General features: G+C 43.0%; 1 protein-coding gene across 3 annotated transcripts; it reads left to right on the plus strand.

Annotated features, from left to right (window-relative positions):
* The first annotated feature begins 4,330 nt into the window (after nucleotides 1-4,330).
* On the plus strand, nucleotides 4,331-9,412 carry CTXN2 (cortexin 2). Of its 3 annotated transcripts, XM_050903439.1 has the most exons (3): nucleotides 4,331-4,385; nucleotides 7,217-7,272; nucleotides 9,095-9,412. In XM_050903439.1, the coding sequence occupies exon 3, from the start codon at nucleotides 9,152-9,154 to the stop codon at nucleotides 9,395-9,397; it is 246 nt and encodes an 81-aa protein (XP_050759396.1). In that variant the 5' UTR covers nucleotides 4,331-4,385; nucleotides 7,217-7,272; nucleotides 9,095-9,151; the 3' UTR covers nucleotides 9,398-9,412. The 3 variants fall into 3 exon arrangements, with proteins under 3 accessions (XP_050759396.1, XP_050759397.1, XP_050759398.1); XM_050903440.1 differs by lacking the exon at nucleotides 7,217-7,272 and having other exon boundaries at nucleotides 4,339-4,385; XM_050903441.1 differs by lacking the exons at nucleotides 4,331-4,385; nucleotides 7,217-7,272 and adding an exon at nucleotides 5,647-5,679.
* Nucleotides 9,413-14,347: the final 4,935 nt, after the last annotated feature.

The raw sequence follows: 14,347 nt of genomic DNA on the forward strand, positions 1-14,347 counted from the left end.
CATCCCGAATAAGTCTTCAACAGCACTAACTGGCTCAGACCCCCCCCCCCAGATAAAAGATTGTACAGATGCCTGCTACAGCAACAAAACTGTGTGTTGAAGCTTCTGTTCTGCGTGTTGTATATTTATAACCAGAAAAACTGTGCAGCATCCTATACCCACAATGTGGGATCAGTCACACAGGAGACCTGCTCTACTTGGTCTGCAGGGATCTAACCTCTCTTTCCCCCACTGAAGGCTTAAATCTCCCTAATTCTCATCAAATTTTTTTTTCCCAGTGTTATGCAACCCTTGACCACAGCTTAAGAGCCTAAAACTTAATCACGTATTTTTTACCCCTAAAAGGCTGCATAACACCAGACTTTTGGTAGCACTTTTACTGGTCCTATATTGAAACAATTCACATTACACTCTCTTCCCCCAAATCATTACTCTAGCTGCTGAAGTTACCAAAGAAAAAAATCTGAGCAACCTGCTTGCATTTTGGTCCTTCCTTCCACAACACGTGGTCTCTAATGACAGGCTGAGTCCCCCTAACATACCCACCACCCTCCCCCTTTCACAGGGAGGCAGTAAACACCTACCTCCTGCAGGTCTAAAGACAACCCATCCCACCTAAGGCCTTAGAAGCCCTTTGCAGTCTCCCTGTTAGCCAAGGGCTTGCCCCAGCCCCAAGGTGGAGCAGCTGGGGACACATCTGGGGACATTTGCCCTCCTCATGGACGAACTTTCCTGTCCCACTCACACCAGGTGGCACTGTTGGTTTTCACTGTATGCATGCACTCTTCCACCTTCCCCAACACTAACACTGATGTGTGCTGGACTTAAAAGCCGTGATTTTCAACCTTCTTCAGTTTCTGAATCCCTAAGCTTTTCCTATTTGAAGAGTGGGCCTATTCAGATATTTAACATGGGGAGACTGCTTTGTAGAACTTGTTTTTCTGCCTCATTCCTGGCAGTCACCAGAGGAGTACCCTATGGACTCCCAGGACTGTAGACCACACATTTAAGCCACTAGTGAAGTCAGTACCTAGTAAAAGCATGGCCTTTGGACAAGCACAAAGAGAGATTCAGATCTTTTAAAGACTACAGAAAAAAACATGGTAGAACAGAGGTGTTTATCCTTTTTAAAATGTTAAATACCCTGAATTAAATTACATAAAATAATTCCCACTTGCAACTCTGATCAATACATTAATATACAATCCTCCTTCTTTCACTGTGCCCCTCTATTACTGCTTTTATCTCCCCCATACACTATTGCCTTCTGATGATGTACGTTCTCATAAACTTGCTTAGACTTCCTTGAATTTGCTTAGGAGGGGAGTTTCAACTTGATCTGTTTCTTCTGTTCACAGTATTCTTCACTGACTCTACCCTCATCAGCCTACTTTAAATTTCTAGCAACTGAAGGGAAAGTTTGTTTGCTTGTGAAGGAACACTCAAAGAGCTGTTTAAAGCTAAACTGAAAAGCAAGTTACAATGGAGTTAGTTATCCCTCACAATAGTTACATTTTCTTGACACACCACTCAAATGATCCTTAAACATCAAAAATTATTAACCAGCTAATAGCTCCAAGAGTTCCCTATTACCTTTCATTCATTGACACCCACTTCGCTTTAAGTGTCTTGCCCAATCTTAAATTAGGCCAGTTGAATTTGCAAGGTCAACGTACCAAATTACGAGATGATTATAAAATCTCTATTTCTGTTCAAGGGCTCTCCTTTGAGGACATACAATGCTCCCTAAAATAAGGACTGAATCAACGGCAAATATGATTTAAGTCAGGTGGAAGTAATAGTTATTGTTCTGTTGAATACAAAGAAGATGGAGCCTCATAACGAAATGGAAAGCGAAGAGCAGTGAACAGTCCATTTGTCCATGTATCCAGAACGGTCGCACATACACTGCTATCCCATTTGCCTTACAAAAAAAATCACTGTTCCTGTGCAAGAGCAAAACTAGTGACTTTCAAGTGAAAAAGAAATGAAACACAGGAAAAGATTAAGTCATTCCATCACTTTTCCATTTTAAAATATAACATCTCGAACAGAAACAGTGTTACTTGTCTGCTGGCAACTGGTACCTGAAGGACACTCATTCCCTGTTGCTGGCTACCAGTTTCTTTTCCATGAAAAGTGGATCTCCAAGACATAAAAACAAAAGTAAAGTCTTTAAAATAGAACATGAGTGTCAGATTCCTAGAAATAATCACATGATTTCAGCAACCTCTGTCACACCATAGTACAAGAGAGGCAATTATTTCACGGTTAAAAAAAAAAACTCTTAACATTCACTCCTACAAGAATAATGAGAGGAAAGGATATCATATCTATAGGGAGGAAGATCCCACAAGTAAACCTTTTCCAGGAAAAATGGTAGTGAAAGACTCAGCATCCATGACCAAAATCTGACAGAAGAGGCAAGACACACCCACTCAGAGGTTATGTACTTCTCCTGTCAATATTGCCCCTCATTCCCAGCCAGAGCAGACACAGTGGTCCTGGCTGCTCCCAAGACCTACTTACAGTAAGGTTCTCCAAGTATAGCAATGCTCAACAATTATCGGAAAAGTCTGGATTTATGTCACTCTCCCAAGACAGTTGTGCTAGGTTGAAGGGGCACCATGAAATTCTGAGCCCTTGTGTGTTTGCTAATCCCAAAATCCCAAACCATAGCTGTTTCCCTCTAGCAAGAGACCTTCATGGGGCCCCAAGTAAATCAGTGACAGGGCTAAAAAAGAAAACTAGAGCTTCTTAGGAACAGAAGAGGCTCCTTATATACATATTCTGAAAGCACAATCTTATCCTATTTAAAACAATCTATTTATAAAGTCTTCATGGATCTTTAAATGAGAGGCACTTCAAAAATTAGCTTGACTTACAATTTCAGCAACAGACATTGTTTACCACGTGACTGATGCTGCAACATTAGAAGATCAAACTAATAACCATTAGCGAGCACATAGTTAACCATCAGTTTAACCATTCATTCTACTAGTAGGAGAAAGCATTTTTTTTTGAGACTACCCAGTGCTTAGAAGCCCATTGCAGACCCAGCAGAAGAATCAGACATTAAAATGGCAGGCAATGCAAAACCCTTTTCCCAGCTCGTGTTAGGAAGACAAAGGTTTAACCTATCCTAGTATTACTGCATGTAGCAAGAAACGTGGAGTTTTAAAATTATTTTCTACAGAACAAATTCTGCTAGTAGCTCTACAATAGCCTCAAAAATCTCATGATGCATGGCACTATAATACAGTCCTGTTCCACTGACCCACGTGCATCCCTGCAGGGGTGTATTCACCAGGGTGGCATACAAATATGGAATCACTATCATTTAAAACAGATTTGCTGTTTATTAAGCAATATACAGATCCAGCTTTGGGGAAAGAAATGCTCTTTCCTTATCCACCTTAAACACCTGCTGTTGTGGCAAATGGAAGCCTCTCTAATATACAACCAGCATCAGCTAAACATAGCTAATGAAAGGATGTAAAGTGAGGTCTAGGCTTCCCCACCAACAGCGGCTCCCAGCTATATATCGCCACATGTTCTATGCTTTAATCGTTATTACTATTAAAGCTACTGGGAGGACGCAAGGCCACGCTGCAGGTGCAGCCTAAGAGGCTTTTAGCTCACCACGCAAAGCAGCTCAGCATCAGAGTGTAAAACCCTGCTCGCTGATTGCACGGTGGCTGTTTCACGGCGAGCAGAACGGCCTCGCTGCACCTAGCACGGCTCTACAGGTCCTTCTCCGCACCGGCGGCGGGGCTGCGCTGCTCGGCAACGGCGGCCCGCTGCCGGCCGGTACCGGGGCTCACGGCTCCGGGAGGGCGGCAGCCCCCCTCCTGCGGGTACGCAGCCCGGTCCTCCATCACTGCAGGGACCACCCAGCCTTTCAGGCCTCGTTACCCGGCCCGGGCGGTGGGGGAGCAGAGAGGAAGAGGGCCGCTCCCGCACCGCTCCGCAGCGGCCCGGGGCCGGGCCCTTACCGATGCGCCGCACGTAGTGTTTTGCAGGAAGTTTCCACGCTCCTCAGTTTAATCCTTGCAAAGGGGGGTTGGAGAGGAGCGCGGCTCAATAGCAATGCAAGGGGGCGGGCGGGGAGGAGGCGGAGGCGGTAGCAGCAGCGGCCGTGGCCGTGTTTAATTTTTTAATTAGGGCGGTTTGAGCATCTCCCGGCGGGGTCGCATCGCCGGGCAGCGAAGGGAGCCTGGGCGAGCCTCCCCCGCCGCCCGGGACCACCGCCCATTCCCCGGGGCCGGAGCCGTGCGAGCCGTCGGGGCTCCAGCCTGGGCTTTCGACAGCTGGCGAACCGGGCCCGGAGCCGCGGAAAGCTCCGCGCTCCGCCACCATGGGCAGCGCGGGCGCGGAGGAGAAGGGTTCGTAGCGCGGGAGAGGCGGCGGGCCGGAGCGGGCGGGGAGGCGCGGCGGGGCTGACCTTGCGGCACCGCCCGGCCCGGCCCGCACCTCCTTGCGGGCGAGAGGCACCCCGGGGCGGGGGGCGGTTGGCCGGCCGGCCGGCCGAGGGCCAGGGGGAGGTTAAGCGCGTAAATCTGCCCTCCCAGGGAAGCGGGGCCGATGCACGTGAAGGCTGTGCGTGCAATCCTACAGCAACAATTGCTTTGCAGGTGCTCGGTCTCTCGCAGCCTCCATCCCTGGGGGAGCAGGCAACGCTTTTCCACGTTCACAAGTTAAGGATGATGCTAGTGAACGTTTTATTTTCCTGCCTCTCTATATTATCCAAATCTAGACCACATATATGAATTCACAGCACAGGAGCTCTTGTCCAATGGAGACTCCAGGCTTGTGTATTTACTAAGGATAAAATCTCAGTTTTGCAATTCATTGCTTGTCTGACGGCTGGAAGTGTCACTGCCCAGCTGCTGCTTCTTTGCAGGGGAATGCCGTTTATGTGAAGAAGTGTTGCCTGCACCCTGACTTACTGTGCTGCAAAAGCACTGACTTTTTTTGTGGCGCTTTGCTCTCCTTGCAGAATGGTTAGCCATGCCTTCATTTGCTAGGCATCCATGCCCTGGCCTTCCTACCTTACACCTCCCTGTATGTTGTCTTAGAAACCTTACCCTGAAGAGACAGTCTTCTCCCTAGCAATTTAGAGAATACAGGCGTGCAATGTGCACATGAGCATGACAGGTTGGCTGTGTGGTCACAGAGCTGGTTTTGCAGCATTTCTGGCCGTATGTTGTTAATTCAGATAGCTCAGACCCTTTGGAGAATTCCAAATTAATGCTGATTTCTATTTCATTAGGTCTTCTCCATTGCTAATCCTTTCACCCTACCACCTCCTATGCCCGATTCCTGTAATAGCATTCCTGGAATACAGTTCAGTTTCCTTGACCAGACAGTTAAGTGCAAATGAGATGCTTCTGAAACTCCCAGAGGATGCCTCATTATGTCCCTAACCACACCAACACCTTTTCAAGTCAGGTTTGCTGTCACTCAAACACAAGCCCGGGACTGAAGCTATTTGAAGTACCTTCAGAATGACCAGATCCATGAACCAGCAGCTGGACTGCAGAAATCCAAGGCAAGAACAGATGGCAACTGATTTAGTGCATTTTGTTACACACTATCATTTATGAAGTCAGTTTTCAGGCACCTGAGGCTTAATCATGCCAAGAGGATGAATGCTCCCAGCTTGAGCAGATGTTAAAGGTACTCATTTCCAGTACTGAGCCATTACAAAAAAAACCTATAAGGGGTTCTATGAGGGAAGGACTGAAACCCAAAATACAAGGAAGATTACTGAGGAAGTCTTTAACACTTACAGGCTACTTTCTTAATCTTCTCAGTATCTCTGAAAACATGAGGGTGAAGGCTAGGTCTGAAAAAAGTGACACCCAATCCACCAAAGAGCTGGGGCTGGGATCTTCAATCCACACCAAACATTGGCAGAGTTGGGCTGGTGATGCTGCTAGAATAAGAATTTCAACATCTTTCTTCCAGCTGCCTCACAATACTTAGTGCCCATGGTGTTCCCCTTCACTCTCCATAGGTGCAGCCAGCATCCCCAGCTCATACCTCCGTTCTCCTTACCTCAGTGGTCTATGTGCTAAGCTATTTTCCTCATTCCTATTTTCTCTAGGACTCCGATTGTTTCTTTTGGCCTCACAAGGGCCTCCAATGGCCTTTTATTTCACAGCAAGATGTTAAGGAGCCTTTCTTTATGCCAGTGTTTTTATAGGGCAATGAATCAAAGGATGAGTAGAGTCCTGACCTATAAAAAAAGTCAAGAGAGATCAGTCTGAGGCCAGCCCCTACAAAATGACTCTGCAGATTCTAACTGATATAATGCCTGTCCCCATCATACTGCCCTAAAGGTTATCTTCAAGGATTTCTGGATCCAGGCCATGTTAGTTAGTATTCACAGTCTTCTGACTCACGACTTGACGCATACACTGCAGCAAATGAAAGGATATCTGACTAACTGGGAGAGGACATCTAACCTGTATGCAGCACTAAAATGTGAAAGCAATAAAAAGGCGCTCAAGGTCAGTCTTGGTACCACAGTTTTGGTGATACATAATTAGAGCAAATCGTTCTGTGAACTTTAAGGCTTCAATTACAATTTCTGAAATTCAGAACAACAAAGAGAACACCACAAAGCTGCATATTAGAGTTTCCCAGAACCAATTCCCCCCAAGCAAAATGCCCACTGTTTTCTCATGCAGCTGTTTCAGCCAAACTCTTGCCAAATAAGACTAAGATGTCCATTTCTTACCACTCCATGTGTCAGCACCAGTCAAGCTTTGCACAGAGATCTGTCACATAACATCTCCTGAGAAGCACATAATGTACAAACAAATCCCACTAATTCCAGTCTGTAACCTGCAAAATTAGTAAGACTGGAAGTCATATTCTTGGAATATGACTCTCTGTGGTGAAGAAATGTCACCTCAAACACATACATATTTCTCTGGACTCAGCTCAAATGCAGGGTTCTCCATGGCCAGCCTGTCCCTAAGATTTCTCTCCATGTCTTTCAAGATAGCAATCAGGGTTTTTGGGTCTGGCTTTCCCAGGTAGTGTCTACATATCATTTTCCCGTATAAGCCTTTAATTTAATTTTTATAACCCAGTGTTCTAGGACTTTTGGAAGGTAATTTTTTTACTTGACTGGCTCTTGTTCAAATCAACTGATTTGTGACAGAAATTTGTGATATTGAACTTTCTGTGATTTTTTTTCCTACAGAAGGTCAAACTTAATAGAAAAATTGGAAGTATGCCCAATGAAAATCTATACTGCAGGTGGGCTTTATCTATGATATATTTTCAGAAAATAAATATTGATTGTTGTTGACATTACTTCTAATTCCCATAGGCTCTGGATCTTTTTTCCAACTTAACAGGAATTAAAACAGCATGACTCAAAGCACAGAATATAATTCAAAACAAGGAAGGATCTCATACACAGCTCTACAGAATAAACAGAATGTTGGTTGTTATGCTCTGGCAAATGTGTAAAGACTGTAATAGGAAACCATATTATTTAATACCTACTATATTGAGGGTTATTGCAAAAAGAAAAAGACTTGTGCTTTGCCCTTTTAATCCTTGTTTTAAAATTTTCATTCTTTAGGATAATATTAAAAAATCCCACAAATTCTGAAGTGAGAAGAGACACCAAACAAGATAAAAGTTCTGTCCATTTCTGTCTTCTCAGGAATACCAAATCTTATTTTTACTTTTTCTGTTGTTATAGTCAGTCTGTAGGCTGACTCAGGATATGGCTAATTTCAGCCATGACTGCAGTACAGAGTAGAGATACTGGAGCTCCCTTTAAACTGGCTAGCAGTGCAGGTACCTGAAGCAGTGTAGCCATGGCAGCACAGAGCTCTGAGTGGCCTAATTACTCTGCCAAGAAATAAATGGATACTGGGAATTCCCTGGGGGGAAAGACGGTTGAATTGTTAACAAAAAGTTTTCCCCTGAGGCGTGTTAGTTAAATAGGTGTTAACAAGAGCCAAAAAAACTCAAGCTCCAACCTTAGAATAAAAATGCCTTTGTCCTTTGGCACTGCTGATGTCCCAGTCCTTCCAATTCTCCTGCTGTCTATAGAGACAAAAGAAAGATGTGATTTCAATATCTGATGGAAAACCTAAAATAAAGCAAAGCTTTACTCCCAACTAAAATCTATACATAAGATCTCCTTAAAAAGACAAAAATAAAAGTCTCTCCTGGCTGGAAACACACAGAGCTCTCCTGGTGGCAATGGTGGGGTGGAGATGCTCAGGCATTCTGCCTCCATAGGACACTCATCAGGGTCAGTCCCCTGAGTTCCATGAGGAGCATGTTCAGACCTGGTGTTTAGTATGCCTGTAAAAATGGCAGGATATGTATGTAGTTAATGGGGAAGACCAAGGGAAGAAACAAATGAGAGCAAGATTTAGGGGAAAGGAATTTACTTCTGTTATCTCTTCTCCCACCAATCTTTCCTCATATGCAAGAGTGGACATGCATAGAGGAAGGTGAAAGGGCAATTTTACCAGTATGTTCACTTTCTTACAAGCCTAAAATGCACACAGCATTTTTCTGAAAATGGAGCCCAAGACTTCACTAAAATTGCACACACGATGTTTTATTTTACAAGTTGGATCTATTTATTTAGATTCATAAGCTAAATTACATAAGCAAAATCCACATTATTTGGCTGAAACTCCCTTTGAGGTCAATGTGAGTTTAACTGCTTCAAGGACTGAAGTGTAAAGTCATTTCAGAAAACATACTGGTTTCTCCAGGTGGAGACCTTGGTGAGTATTGCCCAATCAGAATCTGTAGGCTTGTGCCCAGTCTGACAAAACGCTGTTTGCAACAGCCATGTGCTGAAATCGCTCTGTTTTGAGGAGACAGCCAGAAAATTGTGAGTTTGCTGTCTCATAACAGAGGCCAGTAAGTGGATGGTGTGTAGAGGCTAAAAGTTGCAATTTTATCACATTAATTTAAATGTGAAAAAACAACAGGACACTACTAAAATCCAAGCTGGTTTTCATTTCCAAATGTTTATAGGCTATAATTCAGATATACACACTCCATTTAGAGCTAGCCAAACTGATTCTACTTTTCTATGCAGGCAAAGAAGCAATAGAGGTGAAAATCCCACGGAGTCACCAGGATGTGATGCCCAACGATGAGCAGTAATTACTGCAGCAACACTTCAGCCAGCATGAGTGTCAACGAAATGTCTGCCTTCCCTCTGACTTTAGAGCAAAAAACTGGCTTTGCCTTTGTGGGGATTTTGTGTGTTTTCTTGGGACTTCTAATTATCAGATGCTTCAAAATCTTGCTAGACCCCTACAGCAGTATGCCTTCTTCTACGTGGGAAGATGAAGTTGAGGGGTTGGATAAAGGAACATTTGAATATGCTCTTGCATGAAACCTCACAGAATACCCTGCCTTAAATTTGATGTTGATTTCATTTTGGAAACCAACTGTTGTTACATTTGTTATACATACCTGCATTCTAGAGATATGTTGGTGGCTTCCATTTTGTTAAATAAATATTTGTTGCAAACTCAAAAGGCACTTCATGTTGCTTTTATTTGAGGAACAGTGGAATGGTAGATAAGAAAAGGTTAACAGCAAAGAAATACTACAATAAACAATTCACTAGAAAGTTATCATGGCCAAAAAGTATTTGAAGAATCAGACGATATCTGCCTCTTGAGAGGAGGATCTCATTTTTACTGTGTCTCATGATAGGCTGGAGAGAAAGGTGAAGGACAAAAGACAGGCTCATGAATGGTGAATGCTTAAGTGGTAACTCCCTCCCCTCCTCACCTGACACAATTTTCTGAAGCTCAGAGACTGTGCTTGTATACTGAGAATACAAAAGTGGAGGACAACAAATGGTTGTGGCTCAGAGGAGGTGCCTGCAAGAGGTGTGTGTCCATGTTGCTGAGATGAGAGGAACAAGGGTTGGTCCACGCACTACCAATAATAACTAACAGGAAGGCTAAAGATCACATCAATTGCTAACTCACCTTTCACCTTCCAAGAAGAGCAGGTGCTGTACTACTGACTGTTTATAAGGAAAGTCTACGTTGCTTCTCCTGTGCGAAACTTGATGTGGTCCTCTGCAAACAGTGCGTAGCTCATATAAGAGTATTTTTTTGACAGGTCTCCCTTCTCCTACTCTACAGCAACAGAAAGTCAAACAGAATTAGTGGAAGGGAAACAAACATTAAGGAAATTTTTGATTCTACAAACATTCAGCAATACAAAACATATTACCTGCTCAGAACTCCAGTCTGAACCAACACCACCACAGTCCCAGTCCACCAGTGTCTCTCATATCGTTAAAAATTTTAGGTGAAAGAGAAAAAGTGAATGTTAAGTAACCAATCTTACAGTCTAGCTGAATTGGTCAAGGCATGCCAATTTTTTACTCCACTTGGTTACAGAAGATGATTCAGTTTAAACTTAAGCTGTCTGGTTAACAGCTGCCAGCAGCAATTACACCAGCTTGGCAAAGCCAAAGCAGAGACAGTCATGCTGCATACCCATTTGTACCCAGCCCCTGAAAGGGACAGGGGTCCCGAGCTGACTGGAGTTCTCTGTACACTCCAGACCCTCTCCACAGCTGGTTCTTCTGTTTGTGCTCCTACGACTGTGCACAGTGTATGATCTGGACTGTCAAACTGAAGAATTGGTCATAGGAGATCCTATCAAGGCAGAAGAACTAACAGTGAAAGCAGAGACTCAAATCTGGGTATTCAAGGTCACCCTCATATACACAGCTGTTTAGCAAGTGTGACAGTACTTGACAGAAATTCAATTCAGTTTTTAAGAAGGTTGGTATTAGAATTTTAACCACTGTCACTTTTGCTAAACAGCTCTGCAACAAGGAGCAAAGACAAGGAGATCAGTTACAGCAGTTGGTTTCTTTTGCATGTATTCTGAAAAATACATATTGTCCCTTTTGCCCTATATACTAGGCAGAGGCAGCCAGTGGAACAGCAGACCTCAAGTGCCACTTGGAACATGAAGTACTTGATTGTACAGGGAAGGACATGAATCTCCTGTCTGAAGAATATAAGAGAGGAACAGCCAACGCTAATCTACACTGGTCCACTTGAATTACAAAACATAAACAATGTTGTGAATGTAAGAGCTTTTAAACTGTTTCAGATTCTGCATAAGAAAAAATGCCAGACCCTCAGAGATGCAGTATATTGCATTTATCCTAGTTAATTTAACCACAAAATCAAAGGTAGATATCAGTACGCTGATTCATGTGATCTGTTATTGCTGGATAGGATCATCCACTGCAGAGACCTGACACTGCCATTCTTTTTACATACACCTAATCAGCACAGCTGAGCTCTGTGCTGTCAGGTTAGAGTGCTGAAGGTACTTAAGTTATCTGGGTTAAATATAGTTCAGTTATCTCTAAACTACACAGCAAACACAGCAAACATACCCAAAAAACCCCAATACCATCTTACTACTATTGTTCTTGACCCAATCTATTGCTGGAAGCAATTACCAAATTCCCTTATGATTACAAAGCTTCATTATTTCCTGCCCGCCCTTCTCTGCAGCCCCAAAGACAAGGGAGTCATCCTTCCCAGAAAGAATACACAGAACATAATTTTTCGAAGATTTTCCTTAAATATACAGAGTAAAACTTTGAATGGGGTTAGGAGCAAATGGTTCAAAAACGCACGTAGGACAAGGGGACCCACCAATGACTGATCTCGCTGACTTCACTGGAATCTCTTCTGCATAAAATGCGCTGAGCAGAAGCCTGAACTTGTTATCTCTGTTACTATATATGCAGAACTGAAAAATAGAGAGATCATGATCTGTGCACAGAATCAGGCATAGCTGGGAGGGAAATGAAGATAACAAAAGTATTTTCAGGCCCCCCTAGAAATTTTGCAATACCATAAACCCAGTAATTGTCATGGATAGGTACATTTGCTGGTTAATAGTTAACAAGCTAGAATGCCTCTCTAAATCACCATCTAGAAATGTTTTGAAAGAGAGGGATTGGATGGTCTATTCAGTATATTAAGCAGGAGAAAAATCTGGCCAATAAGGCAGAGCCTGTAATGCCTCAAAGAGAGGGACACACTATATGCATGAATAAAAGAGGCAGATTGTCCTTCCCTAAGAACACAGGATTGAACGGTAAGTTAAATTATCCTGAATAAGGTAAACTTGATTATCTATGCATAATGCTAGAATACTAAACATAAAATTAATGGCAAATAACAGTTGAGACACCTCTGGAAATACACTGTGAAAATCAAAGTATTATTTTCAAGAACAGCAGAAAGGTAAGAGACTTTTCTTTTCCTAGCAAAATAGTAATATTATGGAAATAAGACAGTGAAATTACAGAATCATTTTATTTGGTAGCAAAAGTCTGATTGTCATCAAAGAATCAGGATTTCATTCAGTCATGGAGATAGAAACGAACCTAGTTTCACTGACCTTAATGACAAAAGATTTGTTTTTGCTCCTTCATGCCTGAAGATGAAACACTTCCTTACAACTTTAAAAGGCTGAAGGAAGCAGAATACTATCTATGATCAGAAATGTGTAGTAGTAATAATATTGATCATCCAAACCCAGTAGAAGTAAAATAAACTAAATAAATGTAACATGTTGCTGTGAGGCTTACAAAACATTAAGCAGGAAAACCAACATAAATGTGAGAGGGTTATAAAGTGGTATCATAGCAGAGAAGTGACAGCAGAATATTATCTATAGCTGATGGAAGAAGTGAGAAAATATGCTTTAGCTATATCTTATACTGAAGATGGAGGACATTTGATTATCAGCTCTTCAAACTATAATTTTGATGTGATTTTAGAGAAAATGTATATTGCTGAGGTATAAATATTGATGCAGTATTTTATCTTTCAGTGTCAAAGGGCCAAATGCATTTCACAAAATCACTGAGAAATTTAAATTGGAAAAAATCTCTGGAGGTCATCCAGTTAAACCTCTTGTGAAAACACAGAACTTCAAAAAATGCCTCTAATGGGCTTATTTACCCAGATTTTCAGTTCATATATTCCTTTATATAGATATATTTTGTTTCTAAAACTTTCTGCTTTTACATACACTTGCAGAGTTTCAATGTCTAAGCATGCTCTGTTTTAGTCAGTTTGAACAGACCTGGACTCCTACTGAATTATACAGGTCTATACAATCACACTCCCTTATCTCCTTACAAGTATGTTTCAAGACAAGGATTGCCATTGTTTCAATAGCTCATTTCAGGGCCATCTAGGCCGTCCTGTAAGTTGCTGCGGAGGTACTTAACCCACTAAAGGCCTTAAATATAAGTACCCCTTTTGCTCTTGGGGTTTTTGTTTGCTTGTTTGTTTTTTTGACGGGGTCTATGTGGGAAAGTGGAGGTGGGAAGCAGATTGTACAGCTATCGTATGTTCACCTCTCTATGGGCTGCCACTCAGAGGGAACTACACAGGCTAGAGGAACGGGCCAACAGGAATCTCATGACATTCAACGAGGACAAATGCAAATCCTGTACCTCGGACAGACTAAAACCCTGCACCATACAGGCTGGGGCCTCACTGGCAGGGAGCAACTCTCCTGCAAGGGACGTGGTGAGCAGCAGGCTACAGAGGAGTCAGCACCATGCCCTGGGAACAATGAAGGTGAACAGTGTCCTGGGCTGTGTTAACAGGACCATAGCCAGTAGACCAAGCAAAGTGATCATTCCCCTCTATTCAGCACTCATCAGACTGCACCTGGAACCCAGCTTCTAAGTTTGTCTACCTGTCCCCCCCACACCTGCCCACGTAAGAAAGATGTTGATAAACTTGTGTGTGTCTGATGGAGGGCCACCAAGATGGTCAGGGGTAGGAGCATTTGCCCTATAAGGAATTGGGGCTTGTTTAAGCAGCAGAAGAAAAGGCATTAGGGGAACCTAAGCAGCCCCCTCAATACTTACGAGGAGGTTACTGACAAGGCAGAGCCACGCTCTTTACCGAGGTGCACAGCAGGAGAGTGATTGCTGATGGTCAGAGCGACACACGGAAGGTTCCAACTGGATATACAGGAAAAAAAAAAACACTTTGAGGACAATTAAGTATTAGAATAGGCTGACAAGGCAGGTTGTGGAATCTGTCCTTGGAGGATGTCAAGACTTGAGTTGTAAAAGCCCTAAGTAACCTGATTTACATTCAATGTTCCCTCTGCTTTGAGTGGGAGGTTGGACTAGATAAGCTCCCAAGGTCCCTTCCAACCTGCGTGATTCTATGACTTGCTACAATGTCTTTCAAATCATCTTAAAGGGTGTTTTGAGTGTACAAATGTAAAATTGAGTGTAAAATTCTATGAACCTTCC

Source organism: Gymnogyps californianus, chromosome 11, assembly GCF_018139145.2.
Source record: "Gymnogyps californianus isolate 813 chromosome 11, ASM1813914v2, whole genome shotgun sequence".
NCBI classification, from domain to species: Eukaryota; Metazoa; Chordata; class Aves; order Accipitriformes; family Cathartidae; genus Gymnogyps; species Gymnogyps californianus.